Here is a 16,427-nt window from a genome sequence, read left to right on the forward strand (position 1 = left end):
AGTACTTCAGTATGGCTGTCTATTGTATTTTTTAAATAAGGAACCAAAATCTTTTTTTTTCCACACATTGAAATCTATTTTAATAGAGAAATGTGATCCTAGTATCTCTCCACTGAGTGGATTGGTATATACTTATATTTGATTAAAAGCTCTTAAATTGTAGAATTCCCTATAGAAAACATGGACTCTAGCCAGCTGCCTCTGCATCTTAGCAACTATGTTTTGTGTCTGCTAACAGTGTGATTGTAAGACTTGTGCTATGTCTACAAAATTTTGCCATTAAGTACTTAAATATACTTGATGAGTAATTTGAGGTCAGCTAGCAATAAAGCTTTGTGTGAAATGCCATTAAAAAAAATCTATTAGCGTGGTATATTCAAGCTGTTAAAATACATTCATAGAAACAGAGAAAAGATTATACATACGCTGTGTAGAGTTCTGTGGTTTGACTCTTGCAGTCCAAATAAAAGTTATATCACCCTAGAATAAAATTCTAAAATAGAGTCGTCTTTTGTAAGAATTTGTTCACCTCAGAGCTGGGGTCATTAATTATTCCATGAGGTTGCACTGTTAGTACAAAATAGAGCAGATCACAATTTCATGATGAAATACTTGCTTTCACAGAAACACAGGTGTTCCCTACTCCCCTCCACACCCCCCACCGGTCACACACCCTACAAAGAAACTTTTCTGGTTTGCAATAATAGCTCTTGCAACTCTCTCATAATATGCATGGTGAGTGAGGGTGGTGGCAAGAAAGGGGGATGAAGAAGTAACTTCAGAAACTAAATAAAGAGGAGCAAATTGGAATATGGGTGAGATGGAGGTGGCAGTGGCAGGAGTGAATTCACCTGTCTATCCTAAGTCGATTTTGTGACTTTTTACAAAAATTATTTATTTATTTTTGGCTCTGCTGGGTCTGTTGCTGCTCAGGCTTTTTCTCTAGTCGTGGTGAGCTGGGGACTACTCTCCAGCTGCTGTACGTGGGCATCTCATTGCAGTGGTCCTCTTGAGGCAGAGCATGACTCTAGGGCTCACAGGCTTCAGTACTTGCGGCTCGTGGGCTCCATAGTTGTGGCTCCCAGGCTCTAGAACACAGGCTCAATAATTGTGGTGCGCGGGCTTAGTTGCTCCTCAGCACGTGGCATCTTCCTGGATCAGGGATTGAACCCGTGTCTCTGGCTTTGGCAGGTGGAGTCTTTACCACTGAGCCACCAGGGAAGCCCTTCATGACATTTTTAAAGTATGAAAACAAGTTTGCCATGCTGAGAATAAAATGTCGATTCATCTGTAGAGAATCTCTTGGCCAAAAAACTTGTCTTCAAAGCCCTGGGCAATGAATATTTTCCTCACCCTTGAACCAATATTAAGAAATCAGAAGAAACCATTTGGAACACAACTTATTTTAATAATAAATACTGGTAAGTTATTAAGACTTCCCTGGTGGCTCAGATGGTAAAGCGTCTGGCTACAATGAGGGAGACCTGGGTTCAATCTCTGGGTCAGGAAGACCCTCTGAAGAATGAAATGGCAACCCACCCAGTATTCTTGCCTGAAAATCCCATGGATGGAGGAGCCTGGTGGGCTATAATCCATGGGGTAGCAAAGAGTCGGACACAACTGAGCGACCTCACTTTCACTTTTCACTGATAAGTTAATTGTGAGAAGATTCCTTTCAGAAAAGAAAACCAAAGAATTTTATGTCACATTTCATATCTTTGTTTAAGAATTCTTGTTAAGTTGAGCATTTTTACAGTGCTCATATTTAATGAGCACCTTTTGAAATATATCTTCTCAATCACTGTTTATTATGATGCACTGATAGTTATTTGGTCAGTCCAACTTCAAAGAACAATGAGAAGTATAAGATGAAATTGCTTAAGTATTTCTGTATTTTCTGCCATTCTGAGGCAAGGCAGATCAGGTACTTGGAAGGCAGGTAGATAAAAGAATTCTAATTTAAATGTAATGATTGGTACATCTGCATTACATACAATCACAAAGTGTCCTTTGCAAAAAGAGTTATAGGAAGGTCATTTCTCTAACCTACTGGCATGAGGACTTGTTTCAGAGAGAAAGAGAAAGATTTGGAAGACACCCTTGGAGGCCATAGGTTTCTGTAAAGTTGGTAAATATGAGTCTGCCATATAGTCTCATAGAGAATAAGTATTTAGTAAATTTTGTGCAATCAATTGATCTTGGGGAGATTGCATTTTTGGGTGCCATGCATGGTTGTGGGAGTTAATTTAATTTTGCATGCAAAACCCAGTACGATGCTGAGCTGTGTTGTGAAGTTTATGGCTGTGATTGAAGTATTGTGGTATTTATTTAGGTTAGAAAATGGAATAAATTGCATCTAACAGTTGAGTCTTTTGGTGAAATATTCTAACACACTGGTCTAAAATGCTAAGGGAGTCCTCAGATTTATGAGCAATAAGAAATGTCAGGGTTCCTTATCCAAGTGGAAAATGGGCTAAAAGAATATTATACTCTGTTCATTGAACTGCAATTAGAGAACATAAAGTGAATGTCAGGGAATTTAATTAATTGAATTAAATAGACTTAATGAGTTGATAGTCAATGAAATTATTACAAAAATTGTTGATTTACAATGAGTTCTTTGTTTTCTTTACTAGGAAAACATTTTATTTTAAATTATTCTTTTCCTTTGTAAAACATGTAAGTGAGCGTCAGAGTGTCAGTTCCTTTGACATGTTGACATTTGACACACTGACAGGCCTCTGTGTCTTCTTTCTGCTTTTTTCCACCCCACTTGTTTTTAGAGCTACCAACATCATACCTAATGAACCTCTATCTATAATTATTCACTAAGAAGTTCATGGGATATGTTTATATCCATTTTGTTTTTCTAAAAAGTAAGGAATTTATTTAGAAATTCATAGGAATCTATAATAACATTGAATATTTTTACCCTATTCCCAGCCTAGGAGTTTATAAATAAAGACTATCAAGCAGTTATTTCCTTATGTATCCTTGTGTTTGGCTGGAGAAGCTTGGCTGAGTAGTTAGTTTAATCTCCACTGCTTATACAGAGGTACAAAATGTGATGGGGATTTTTTTATATATGCTTGACACACACCTATGCTTCTTATTGAAATTCTTTCTGTATTTAAGTGCAAGGTGTTGTGGAAATTTAGACTGTATGTGTGATCATTTTTCATAATGAGTTCTCATGATATTTATACCTAATGAAACCTAATGAAAAGGGTGATATGCTAAATGACACTATGCTGCTGCTGCTAAGTTGCTTCAGTCGTGTCTGACTCTGTGCGACCCCACAGACGGCAGCCCACCAGGCTCCCCCGTCCCTGGGATTCTCCGGGCACTATAAGCAATTTAAAATTGGCATATTTTTGAAGTTCCTGTTAAATTCTACAAAGTTTCACAGAATCGTTTAACTGAGTGTAGCTTCATGGTAGCTCAAATGGTAAAGAATCTGCCTGTAGCACAGGAGATCTGGGTTCAATGCCTGGGTCGGGAAGGTCCCCTGGAGAAGGAAATGGCAACCCACTCCAGTATTCTTACCTTGAGAAGAACTCCATGGACAGAGGAGCCTTGTGGGCTGTAGTTCACGGGGTTGCAAAGAGTCGGACACAACTGAGCGACTAACACGCTTTCACTCAACTGTATTCAAATAGTATTAACAATGAGGCTGCTTGATTTAGTGATTAGATAAGGTTATATATGTGATATTTCAAAAGATTCATTTGTACAGAAGGCATTTAAAGATGCATTCTCTCATATACCTATATAAGAATATGCATATATATTCTCTCACATTCTTTTTTCCTTAGTGAGAGGTAGCCTTCAACACAAGCTATATTAAAAGGTATTTGTCATCTGAAGATGTTTTCTTTTAAAACATACACCATGAGACAGTATAAGATCAGAGTAATAACTTCTATGATCTAATATTAAATGAACTTACCCTTTTTTGAAAACAAAGGTAAGGCATTTAGTTACTTCTGTGAGTTTGGCAATTAGGAATAGCTGTAACTTCTGTGGCAGAAATCATCTATATTAGTACATATTTTTAATTTTTAAAATTTTTATTTTATTTTATTTTTTTATTTTTTTATTTTTTTTCTCTAATTTTATTTTATTTTTAAACTTTACATAATTGTATTAGTTTTGCCAAATATCAAAATGAATCCGCCACAGGTATTATTTTATATTGGTTTATAGTTAATTTACAATGTTGTGTTAGTTTCAGGTATACAACAAAGTTATGCAGCTCTATATATACATATGTAAATTCTCTTTCAATTCTTTCCCCATTTAGATTATTACAGAATATTGAGCACAGTACCCTGTACTATACAGTAGGTCCCTGTTGGCCATCTGTTTATTTATTTTTTAGTTGTTTTTTTTTTTAACTGGAGGATAATTGGTTTACAGTATTGTATTGATTTCTGCCCTACATCAACATGAATCAGCCATAGCTAATACATATGTCCCCTCCCTCTTGAAACTCCCTTCAACCTCCCACCCCATCCCACCCCTCTAGGTGGGGTTTTATATTTTTGTAATATGCCAGAGTTATGTATTGATCACATTTCTGTTTAGGGTAGCAGTATTTTTTGTTCATTTGAATACCTATCCCACTTTGTTTACATGATTGAGGCACCGAATGTATTCAGTGGAGATATAAGGAGTGATTTGTAGTGTGTGAAAGTTAAATAGGACGCACATGTAGTAGGGAAGAGTGACCTACTCTGACACAAATAGTACTAATATTTTATGGTGGCAATATAGTGAAGATGGGATACAGAGAAAAAAGTTTTCTTTTTTGTTTTTATTAGAGTGAAAGGGATTAATGTAAATACAATATATCTTCTACTTACATAAACGTTTTGCGGTCTCTCTTTTTTTAATTAGCAAACCATAGTTAAAAACAGAAGGAGCTCTGTAGAGTTTTTATTGGATGTTCATATACTTCTGTATTTATGCTGACACAGAGAATACAATGGCAAAGAGTCAGACATGACTGAAACACACACGCATGCAAAGAATACAGACAATATTGCTACCGTCTCAATAGAGTGTTTTTCTTTTTTGCCATCAGGAAATGTTAGATGTTGGGTGACGGGGAGTGGCTTCTGACAACAAAAGCCATTTCCCTACCAATAGAGGGTAGGAGTGATTCCGTCGTTGTAATTATTATTCCTCCTGTAAGTTCTCAGGTTCAACCTAAGCATGTGTGGCATGGATCAGGGCTAGGCTGAAAGCTGTATCTGCAACAGTGTTCCCGGGACCAGAGGGCGAGACCCCGGGCAACCCTACGAGCTTCTCTGTGTCTTTCCTGGGGTCAGAACACCCACAGGTACCTGTCCGTGCTGCCGTGATTCTGAAACCCTCTCCAAGGACCACTGAATTCCACTCCGATGCAAATGAGGGTTGAGAATGTCCCCCTCCTGGTGTTTGGATGAGGAGCTTTGCTGGTGGATTTTTGGAGAGAGAAAAGACAGATGGGCTTAGTGGTTGATACCCTGTGGCAATCTACAGTCTAGGAAATGTTCCGAGGATAGGTGTTATATCAGGTATGCTAGTTCTAATGTTTAGAAGTGACTCCTGAACTTCTTTTGGAGAAAAGGTTAATGAAAAGAATGACAATTGCCCCAGGCCAGATCACCTCTCATTACAGATAAAGCTGGAAAGGTGTGGGGGGCTCTTCTTTCCTGGTGCTTTCTGTGAGACAGCCCTGCAAGGAGACCCCCAGCCCCTCCTCCCCAGGGCTTCCTGCCCTTGTGCATGGAATGTGGCTGCAGTTTATTACACAGCTAAGTCTTGTCTTACTGTTGCGTGGGACAGGATTGTCATCACACTGTGAAAGGGCTGTAAAGAAACCTCTCTTTTACTTTTCTAAAAACAGTCTTCTCTAGAGTAAATTATGACAGGAGGCTAGAAGAAATTGCTTCTCACTTCCCTATTCAATAGAGGGTATCTTTGCATTCACCAACATGAAGGACAACAGTTACTTTTTTCTGTATGATCTCGTGAAGGGATCTTAACTTGAAATTCTTTTTTTCCAGTTTGAACAGAGATGAATTCTTCCATTTCATGATTACACTGTGTGTACCTGGTGCCTTGTTTCGTTTTAAGGATGTGGTTTTGTTAAACATGTTGAAGAGCTTTTGTGACCTGTTGCTACAATTGGATTTATCTTTCCCGTTGTTAATATCAAACAGCAAATGCGAAGACTGAGAACCATGTGTAGAAGGGTGATTGCTCTTACTGTGAACAGATTTGAATCCTTCTTTTTGTGTGAGAGTGTGATCAGCCAGCCTTGCTATCGATTTCTTCTATCGTACACTGCCAAATCTTCTATTTAAGTATTGTGAAAACTCTTTGTTTTTTTCAGGTCGAATGAGTGATTTCAGTGTAAGTGGTCATCCAATAGATTCAGAATCTAAAGAAGATGAGCCTTGTAGTGAAGAAACAGATCCAGAGCACGATCTAATTGCTGAAATTTTACCTGAGTTACTTGGTATGTTGCACAGTGAAGAGGATGAAGAAGATGAGGAGTGTGCCAATGCCACTGATGTCACGACCACCCCATCCGTGCAGTACATAAATGGGAAGCATGTAGTTACCACTGTTCCCAAGGACCCAGAAGCAGCAGAAGCTAGGCGTGGCCAGTTCGAAAGTGTTGCACCTTCTCAAAATTTTTCAGACAGCAGTGAAAGTGATAGCCATCAGTTTATAATCACCCATGCTGGACTGTCCACTGCCATGCAACCTAATGAATCTAAAGAAACAACGGAGTCCCTTGAAATTACGTGGAGACCCGAGATTTACCCTGAAACAGCAGAGCCTTTCTCAAGTGGCGAGCCTGATATTTTCCCCACAGCCTCAATCCATGAGGGAGAAGCCACTGAGGGGCCAGACTCAATCACAGAGAAAAATCCTGAACTTGATCATCTGGTGCATGAACATGCTGAATCGGTACCTCTGTTTCCAGAAGAGTCTTCAGGAGATGCTGCCATTGACCAGGAATCTCAAAAAATCATCTTTTCAGGGGCTACCGAAGGAACGTTTGGTGAAGAGGCAGAAAAAAGTTCTACCACACATACTCCAAGTATGGTTGCAAGTTCTGTATCAGCACCTGTCTCAGAGGATGCATCATTTATCTTAACAGGCACTCCACAGTCTGATGAGCCGTTGTCCACAGTAGAAAGCTGGGTGGAAATAACCCCTAGACACACTGTCGAGTTCTCGGGAAGTCCTTCAATTCCAATTCCGGAAGGCTCTGGGGAAGCAGAAGAAGACAAAGATAAAATATTTGCCATGATAACTGATTTATCACAGAGAAATACTACAGACCCCCGCGTTACTTCAGACACCAGCAAGATCGTGATCACGGAGAGCCTTGTGGATGTTCCTACAACCACTGTATATTCAATTTCTGAACAGGTTTCTGCAGTAGTGCCTACCAAATTTGTAAGGGAGACAGACACTTATGAGTGGGTTTTCAGTCCACCTCTGGAGGAAACAGCAAGGAAAGAGGAGGAGAAGGGAACTACAGGTACAGCTTCTACAGTTGAGGTACATTCCCCTACACAGCGATTAGATCAGTTTGTTTCACCCTCTGAGTTAGAAAGCTCAAGTGAAACTCCACCTGATGATTCAGCAGCTGCTACTAGGAAGAGTTTCACGTCCCAGATGACACCCACACAGTCTGAAAGGGAAACGACAAGTTCTACCGTTGTCTTTACAGAAACAGAAGTTTTAGACAATCTGGCAGCACAGACCACAGATCCCAGCCTTAGCAGTCAACCTGGGGTTCTGGAAGGGTCACCTACTGTCCCAGGGAGCCCCGTCTCTCTCTTTATGGAGCAGGGCTCCGGAGAAGCTGCTGTTGACCCAGAAACCACCACTGTTTCTTCACTTTCATTAAATTTAGAGCCTGAAATTCTAGCTGAAGAGGAGGCAGCTGGCACTTGGTCTCCAAATGTGGAAACTGTATTCCCTTTTGAGCCAACCGAACAAGTCTTCAGTACTGCAGTGGTCAGGGAGGTTGCTGAAACTATAAGCCAAACATCTAAGGAAAACTTGGTTTCAGAGATCTCAGGAGAGCCAACTCACAGGGCAGAAATAAAGGGCTTTTCTACAGATTTTCCTTTGGAGGAAGATTTCAGTGGTGACTTCAGAGAATACTCGACAGTATCTTATCCCATAACAAAAGAAGAAATAGTGATGATGGAAGGCTCAGGGGATGCAGCATTTAAGGATACCCAGATGTTACCATCTGTAACACCTACCTCGGACCTCAGTAACCACACTGCTGACTCGGAAGAACCTGGCAGCACCTTGGTCAGCACCTCAGCCTTCCCTTGGGAAGAATTCACAGCCTCTGCTGAGGGCTCAGGTGAGCCCTTGCTCTCAGTAAGCAGCTCTGTTGACCAAGTGTTTCCCAGTGCCGCGGGAAAAGCCTCTGGAACAGATTCCCCATTTATTGACCAACGATTGGGAGAAGAAGGTGCTATCAATGAAACTGATCAAAGATCCACCATTTTGCCAACAGCAGAAGCTGAGAGTACTAAAGCTTCAACTGAAGAGGGGGAGGTGAAGGAGAATCACACAGTTTCAATGGACTTTCCCCCAACTGTGGAGCCAGACGAATTATGGCCTAGACAAGAAGTCAACCCTGTAAGGCAAGGAAATGGAAGTGAAATAGTATCAGAGGAAAAGACTCAAGAGCAAGAATCTTTTGAACCCCTTCAAAGCTCTGTTGCACCAGAACAAACAACTTTTGATTCACAGACATTTCCTGAACCTGGACTCCAAACTACAGGTTATTTCACACTAACGACAAAGAAAACTTACAGTACTGATGAGAGAATGGAGGAGGAAGTCATTTCCTTAGCTGACGTGTCCACTCCAACTCTAGATTCAAAGGGCTTGGTATTGTACACTAGTCTCCCTGAAGTTACTGAAAAATCCCATTTTTTCTTAGCTACTGCCTCAGTGACTGAATCAGTACCAGCTGAAAGTGTAATTGCAGGTTCAACCGTCAAAGAGGAAGAGAGTATAAAACCCTTTCCCAAAGTTACGAGCCCGATAATTAAAGAGTCAGATACAGATCTTATATTCTCTGGACTGGGATCTGGGGAAGAAGTTTTGCCTACTCTAGGATCAGTGAATTTTACTGAAATAGAACAAGTCCTTAGCACATTATATCCCCTGACTTCTCAAGTACAAAGTTTAGAAGCCAGCATCTTAAATGATACAAGTGGAGACTATGAGGGAATGGAAAATGTAGCAAATGAAATGAGACCACTCATTTCCAAAACAGACAGCATTTTTGAAGATGGTGAGACAGCATCCAGCACAACGCTACCAGAAATTTTAAGTGACGCCAGAACAGAAGGGCCCTTCACGGCACCTCTCACTTTTTCCACAGGCCCCGGACAGCCTCAAAATCAGACGCACCGTAGGGCAGAAGAAATCCAGACCAGTAGACCACAGCCTCTGACTGATCAAGTCTCTAGCGAGAATTCTATGACAGCAGAAACTAAAGAAACAGCAACCCCTGCCACTGATTTTCTGGCTAGAACATATGATCTTGAAATGGCCAAAGGATTTGTTACATCAACACCGAAACCATCTGACCTGTTTTATGAACATTCTGGAGAAGGTTCTGGGGAATTGGATGCCGTTGGTGCAGAAGTCCACGCTTCTGGAATGACTCAGGCAACTAGGCAAGGAAGCACCACATTTGTTTCTGATAGATCCCTGGAAAAACATCCCAAGGTTCCAAGTGTCGAAGCTGTTACTGTTAATGGATTCCCGACAGTTTCAATGGTGCTGCCGCTTCATCCTGAGCAGAGAGAAGGCTCTCCTGAAGCAACCGGCACACCGGCAAGCACAGCATCATATGAGAAGGCCACAGAAGGTGCGGCAGATAGTTTCCAAGACCATTTCTGGGGATTCAAGGATTCCACGCTGAAACCCGACAAAAGAAAAGCCACTGAAAGTATTATTATAGATCTGGACAAAGAGGACAAGGATTTAATATTGACAATGACGGAGAGTACCATCCTTGAAATTATACCTGAGCTCACATCAGATAAAAATACTATCATAGATATTGATCACACTAAACCAATATATGAAGACATCCTTGGAATGCAGACGGACTTGGATCCAGAAGTACCCTCGGGACCGCCTGACAGTAGTGAAGAGAGCACTCAAGTTCAAGAGAAGTATGAGGCAGCTGTTAACCTGTCTTCAACCGAGGAAAACTTTGAGGCTTCTGGTGATATTCTGCTGGCTAATTACACTCAGGCAACACCTGAATCGAAGGCTCCTGAAGACAGAAATCCATTAGATCACACAGACTTTATCTTCACGACTGGGATCCCCGTCCTTAGCTCAGAGACAGAATTAGACGTTTTGCTTCCCACAGCCACATCTCTGCCCATTCCTAGTAAGTCTGCCACAGTTAATCCAGAGTCAAAAACTGAAGCCAAAACCCTGGAGGACATCTTTGAATCAAGCACTTTGTCTGATGGCCAAGCTATTGCAGACCAAAGTGAAGTCATATCAACGTTGGGCTATTTGGAAAGGACACAGAATGAGGATGAAGCAAAGAAATATGTAAGTCCCTCTTTCCAACCAGAGTTCTCTTCTGGGGCTGAGGAGGCACTGACAGATCCTACCCCCTACGTAAGTATTGGTACTGCCTACCTTACGGCTCAGAGTTTAACAGAGGCACCTGATGTGATGGAAGGAGCCCGTCTGCCGGATTCCATCGACACATCCACAGTTTCAGCTTTTTCAGAGCTGCTCTCTCAGACACCATCATTTCCTCCACTCAGCATCCACTTAGGCAGTGGAGACTCTGAGCACTCAGATGACTTGCAGCCAAGTGCTCTGCCAAGTACAGATGCCAGCACACCCCCAGTATCCTCAGGAGAACTTGCAAACATTGAAGCGACTTTCAAACCCTCAAGTGAAGAAGACTTTCACATAACTGAGCCTCCATCCTTACCTCCTGACACAGAGCCTTCAGAAGATGAAAGTAAGCCTAAACTATTAGAACCAACGGAGGCTTCTGCCACAGAACTAATTGCTCAAGAAGAAATTGAGATTTTCCAAAATTCTGACAGCACAACCAGTGTCCAGGTTTCTGGGGAAACAGTCAAGGTGTTTCCCAGTATTGAAACCCCTGAGGCTGAGGCTATTGTCACAGCTGCAAGTGAAACGAAGTTAGAAGGTGCTACACTGCGGCCACATTCTACTTCTGCTTCTGTGATTCACGGGGTCGAGGCAGGTGTGGTGCCTCAGCCCAGCCCACAGACTTCTGAGCGGCCCACCATCCCTTCTCCTCTGGAAATAAGCCCTGAAACACAGGCAGCTTTGATCAGAGGGGAGGATTCCACAGTAGCGGCCCCCAAACAGCAAGTACCGACGAGGATGCTTGATTCTAATAAGCAGGCAACACTAAGCACCACAGAGTTAAATACTGAGCTTGCAACACCATCATTTCCCCTTCTGGAAACTTCTAATGAAACCAGTTTCCTGATTGGCATTAATGAAGAGTCAGTGGAAGGCACAGCAGTCTATTTACCAGGTAAGGACACAATGTTGATAAATCTGTTTCCAAACGTGGAAACAGTCCCTTGGTCCTAACATATTTATTTATATAATTGTGTTGTACTGTGAAAGGGGTGAAGGTTCTTTGTATTGTTCACATACAGCAGAACAGGCCATAGTATTGATTCCCTAATGAGATGCAAAGAAAGTAAGTATAGACTGGGGGCTTCCAAGATAAACTTTGTATTTTTCTGGGTTTAAGAAACATGTTGTTTCTTTTTTTTTTTTTTAATTGCAACATGGAAAACCTGAAGTTGTTAATGGTATAAAAATTCAATTTGACTTTATCCACAACTTACGTATGACTTTGTCTTAGGTCCCATAGTTATACATCTTAGCTTTAGGAACAGGAAAAGTATCTTATTAAAAAAAAAAACAAAACAAAACTCTAATGAATGGGTGTTATTATGGCAATATTAAAATCTGTCAGGCCTTTACAAATGAGACTAGTAAGTAACTCTAATAAATACTTAACATGGTTCACACAATATCGGTTATAAGTTCATACTTTTGTGTAATTTCCTTGCTTTAGATAGGTAGTCTACCTAATGCTTCTAACACAGTGCCTAGCCACAGTGAGTATTCATTCGGTATATATTCAAACTCTGCCTATTGAGAGATTTCTAGTTTTTTGCTGAGTAGACAGGAAGCATGAATTTGATACTGGTTCATATAGACTATGCCATTTGAGCTTCACAGAAAGGCCACAATGCGTACATTATTATCTCCATTTAAAAGGGTAGGGGGTGGAGGTTCAGAGAGGCTCTGTAATTGGCCCAGGGTTGTAGCCACACATATCATGGTAAAGTGGTATTTGAACCCAGATGGGCCTCGCTCCAGAGTAGGTGGTTTTTTCCACTGGTCTTTGGTGGTTTTCTGTTAATATAGTATAAAAATGAATAATATTTAATTACATGTAAAGCAGAGATCTTGGAATATTTACTCTGTAGAATTTATTTTCCTTTTAGTCTAGTTGATAATGTTGAAAAGTTGAGTTTAATGGTGTTTTCCAAGAACGGTGGGAATAATAACGTTAGTGGAATCCGTAAGTAGCTATCACCACCTAGTTGCTACCTAGAAAAAGAAAAAAAGAAACCAAAAAATAGTACTTCTAGGACTGTGCTGATTAAAAATATGTTTTATTTTAATGAGTATGTTTTTACAGCATGGCTATACTTAAGAGTTATTCTTCTGAGCGTTGCAACCTTATCTTTTGTGCTACCAATGCTTCAGTTTTGTTGTGCTTCAGATAGAGTGAAATAGTCATAAAGTGTAACTTTTATAAATGATGAAGTATTTTGTGAATACATCTGATCAAAGGTGGCTGATGGATTTTTGTGTTTTTTTTTTTTTTTTTGTCACTCTTGATTGAATCTGTAAATGATAACCTAGTAATCTGGCCAATATTTATTCTTTTGTAATTTAGTTGAAATATACTTCAGATTAGAGGAAATATGATAGAGAAATCACTGGTAATAACTGTATCTATAGAGAGAGTTGGATTTGACAAATGAGAAATGTGTACCAGTTGCCCAATTCGTAATGTTTACCTAGAATCAGAGCTTGCGTCCTTGCAAAACCAAGTGTCACTTTAGGTGAATTCAATAAAAAAAGCTCCTATTGGATCCCCTGGTCTATTTGCTGCAGTTTCAACTTTCCGAGATGACTACACACTGCTTAGGGAAGAATGAAATGAGTGAAAACAAAACTGTTCTCCTGATCGAAACTGCCTTCAGTTCACAGCCCTCTCCCTCGCCAAGCCCGTGTCCTGCACTCTATCATGATGTCCCGTGTCTGTGGTGGGAGTAACGCTGTACTTCACATTTCTGTGGCACGTCACTTTACCAACCACTTTCACTTTAGTGTCATTTTGGTTTTGCACTGAGAGCAGCATGTAGAAGTGTTGTTGACTGTAGCCTTGTCATCTAAGCAGCGTGTTTTCAAAAGCAGAAGGCAAAAGTAGGGAGATCTTTAGAACTATAGGGAGAATCTTAGCACAGTTGGGGTCACTTTTGAAGAAACAGTTGCAAGCATCTGAATTAACCTAATTATCATGAACCCACACGTGCACATGTGCCCCTATCAAGTCTTTCTAGTAGTCCAGAATTTGCTTAACACTCAGAAAGTGTGAGTTTGACTTTCCTGGGTGGGAAAGGCTCAGTTATTTTCTACAGCCATACCTGTTTCTCATGTTTCATAAGTGCATATCTTCTTTTCTTCATGTGCAATTATTTCAGACTTTCAGGTCTTAAAATTTTTGAAACTATATAGCCTATTTATTTCAGTTCTTTTGTAAAAAATGGTTAGCTCTCATTTGGATTCTTAAACATTGAAGCAAGCACTTCTGGAAAAGTGTTCAAATAATATATATAAGCTATTAATATAAATATAATTACCCATGCGATATTACAGAATAACAGATGTGCCTCAGTTAGTCTAAAAGTACTTGGATTTAGAAAATATGTATTAAACTGTTTTCTCCTTATACATTTGTACCTCTGGCCTTTATATTGATCACCTAGGAGTGTCAATTTTGTGTTTTTAATAAGAAAATTGTAATAAAATTTTGGGGTTTCACTTGAGGTGAGATTTTTGTATTTGGGTTTGTTTTTACACAGTAGAGTTTAATCCATGTGTTGCTTTTCTTCAAGTATAGTTTAAAGGAGTACAATTGGAACGTGTTTTTGGAAAAAGCATATTAATGTAGCAGAAGAGACTTCAGTGCACACTTTCGAAGAAAAAGTTTCTGAGCATTAAGTGGTAAAAGGCAATAATAATTTAAATGATGGTAACAAGCCAATGCTAAAAAGAATGCATGTTCTGTGTATCCAGCCATTTCACATGAACTAACCTCGTTTAAAAGAATACATGTTCCATTCACTGTGCACATACGTGTAATCATTTTGACTAAAATCAATTGCCATTATCATGCCAACTAAATCTGCAGTAGAATATATTAATTAGTTGCCAGATACCATACAAAATACTGTTTAAAAATAATGATGATTGATTGGATTCCAGAAATGAATAGACGCAATTTGTAATAATTAGTTATAATGCCAAGAAACACTCCAGAGAGTAAAGTTAATCTTAATTTTTATGTGTAGTGCTATGGTAAAGCCTTATGTTATGGTAGCAAAAAACGGCATTTTTATGCTAAAATATGTTGAAACTGAGAGATGAGCCTAATTGCTCTTCTTACTTTCCTGAACCTGGTAGGACCTGATCGTTGCAAAATGAACCCGTGCCTCAATGGGGGCACCTGTTATCCTACTGAAACTTCCTACGTGTGCACCTGCGTGCCAGGATACAGTGGTGATCGGTGTGAACTTGGTAAGATGTTCTTCCCTGAAAGACCATGGTGCTTTTCCAGAAGACATATTGGGGGAGAGTTTATGTTGCTTGGATCCATCAGAGGATTTCAGAGAAGCCCATTGTAGATGAATGGTGTGTTAGATGAAATTAAAATCATAGAGTAATTTAAGTAGTCTATGGGAAACAGGGATAGATGTTTATTGAATTTTCTTGATATCACCAGGACTCAAGGAAGATTACTGAGGTCAGTTGTATTTATGTGTGGTTTTCACACTCAGGCTTTACAAATGTAAAGTTTGATATACAGTATTTGCTTACATACTGACAAAAATTTTAATCTGTCTCCAAATCTGTGTATCAATAAATTATCAATTTAAGTGCAAATTTCTTTTAAAAAGCTCTATTTAAAAAATGGATTTCCCAGGTGGCGCTAGTGGTAAGAACCTGCTTGCCAATGCAGGAGACCTAAGAGACGCAGATTTGATCCCTGGGTCGGGAAGAGCCCCTGGAGAAGGAAATGGTGACCCACTCCAGCATCCTTGCCTGCGTAATCCCACAGACAGAGAAGCCTGGTGGGCTACAGTCCATGAGGTCACAGTCAGACATGACATAGTGACTAAACAACAATTTAAAAAATAGGGAGGTTTTATGTTTTGAGATGACTTGCTGCTCTGGCGTGTCATGGGAAAGTACCTTCTCTGGCTGTGCCCAGAGACCAGCCTAGTCCATTTCTCCCTCGAGGAGCTGTGACATTGTTGTCTTCCTCCTCTCTTTGGATTCCAAAGAACGTCATTGTCTCTTTACTAAATCAGTCCCTTTTACTTCCATTCTTATTTGGGGTTCCTTCTCCTGAAGAAAATTTTAAAAAGGACTCCAGTTTTGATTTGGCTAAATATAGACCTTGACCCTCAGAGAAGGTGATGGCACCCCACTCCAGTACTCTTGCTGGAAAAATCCCATGGACAGAGGAGCCTGGTAGGTTGCAGTCCATGGGGTCATGAAGAGTCGGACACGACTGAACGACTTCACTTTCACTTTTCCCTTTCATGCATTGGAGAAGGAAATGGCAACCCACTCCAGTGTTCTTGCCTGGAGAATCCCAGGGACGGGGGAGCCTGGTGGGCTGCCGTCTATGGGGTCGCACAGAGTTGGACATGACTGAAGCGACTTAGCAGTAGCAGCAGACCTTGACCCTAAGAAATAAAATGATGGGAGCTACTCATCGGGTGCTCCTTTTAGCAGTACCATAGTGGTTTTCTCATAATGACTGAATAAAGTTTATACTTTAGATTACACAGAAATGTTGAGATAAAACCCCCAGCATTCATGTTAAAAGAGTGCTTATATTTAAAAAAAAAAAAAGAGCAAAAGTCAACAGAGCTAGTTCTATTTGTGTGCTAACCAGTGAAGACAGAGATCACAATCAGATCAGATCAGATCAGTCGCTCAGTCATGTCCGATTCTTTGCGACCCCATGAATCGCAGCACACCAG

At 40.3% G+C, this 16,427-nt stretch overlaps 1 protein-coding gene across 4 annotated transcripts in view; it reads left to right on the forward strand.

Annotated features, from left to right (window-relative positions):
* VCAN (versican) overlaps positions 1-16,427 on the forward strand; it is a 120,555-nt gene that overhangs the window by 64,306 nt on the left and 39,822 nt on the right. For 2 of the 4 annotated variants that reach the window (XM_019965391.2, XM_019965392.2), the window contains 2 exons: positions 6,383-11,596; positions 14,839-14,952. In XM_019965391.2, the coding sequence (XP_019820950.2) occupies positions 6,383-11,596; positions 14,839-14,952 (5,328 nt within the window). The remainder of the gene's footprint in view (positions 1-6,382; positions 11,597-14,838; positions 14,953-16,427) is intronic. The other 2 variants (XM_019965393.2, XM_070794009.1) reach the window with 1 other exon arrangement.

Source organism: Bos indicus, chromosome 7, assembly GCF_029378745.1.
Source record: "Bos indicus isolate NIAB-ARS_2022 breed Sahiwal x Tharparkar chromosome 7, NIAB-ARS_B.indTharparkar_mat_pri_1.0, whole genome shotgun sequence".
Taxonomy (NCBI): Eukaryota; Metazoa; Chordata; class Mammalia; order Artiodactyla; family Bovidae; genus Bos; species Bos indicus.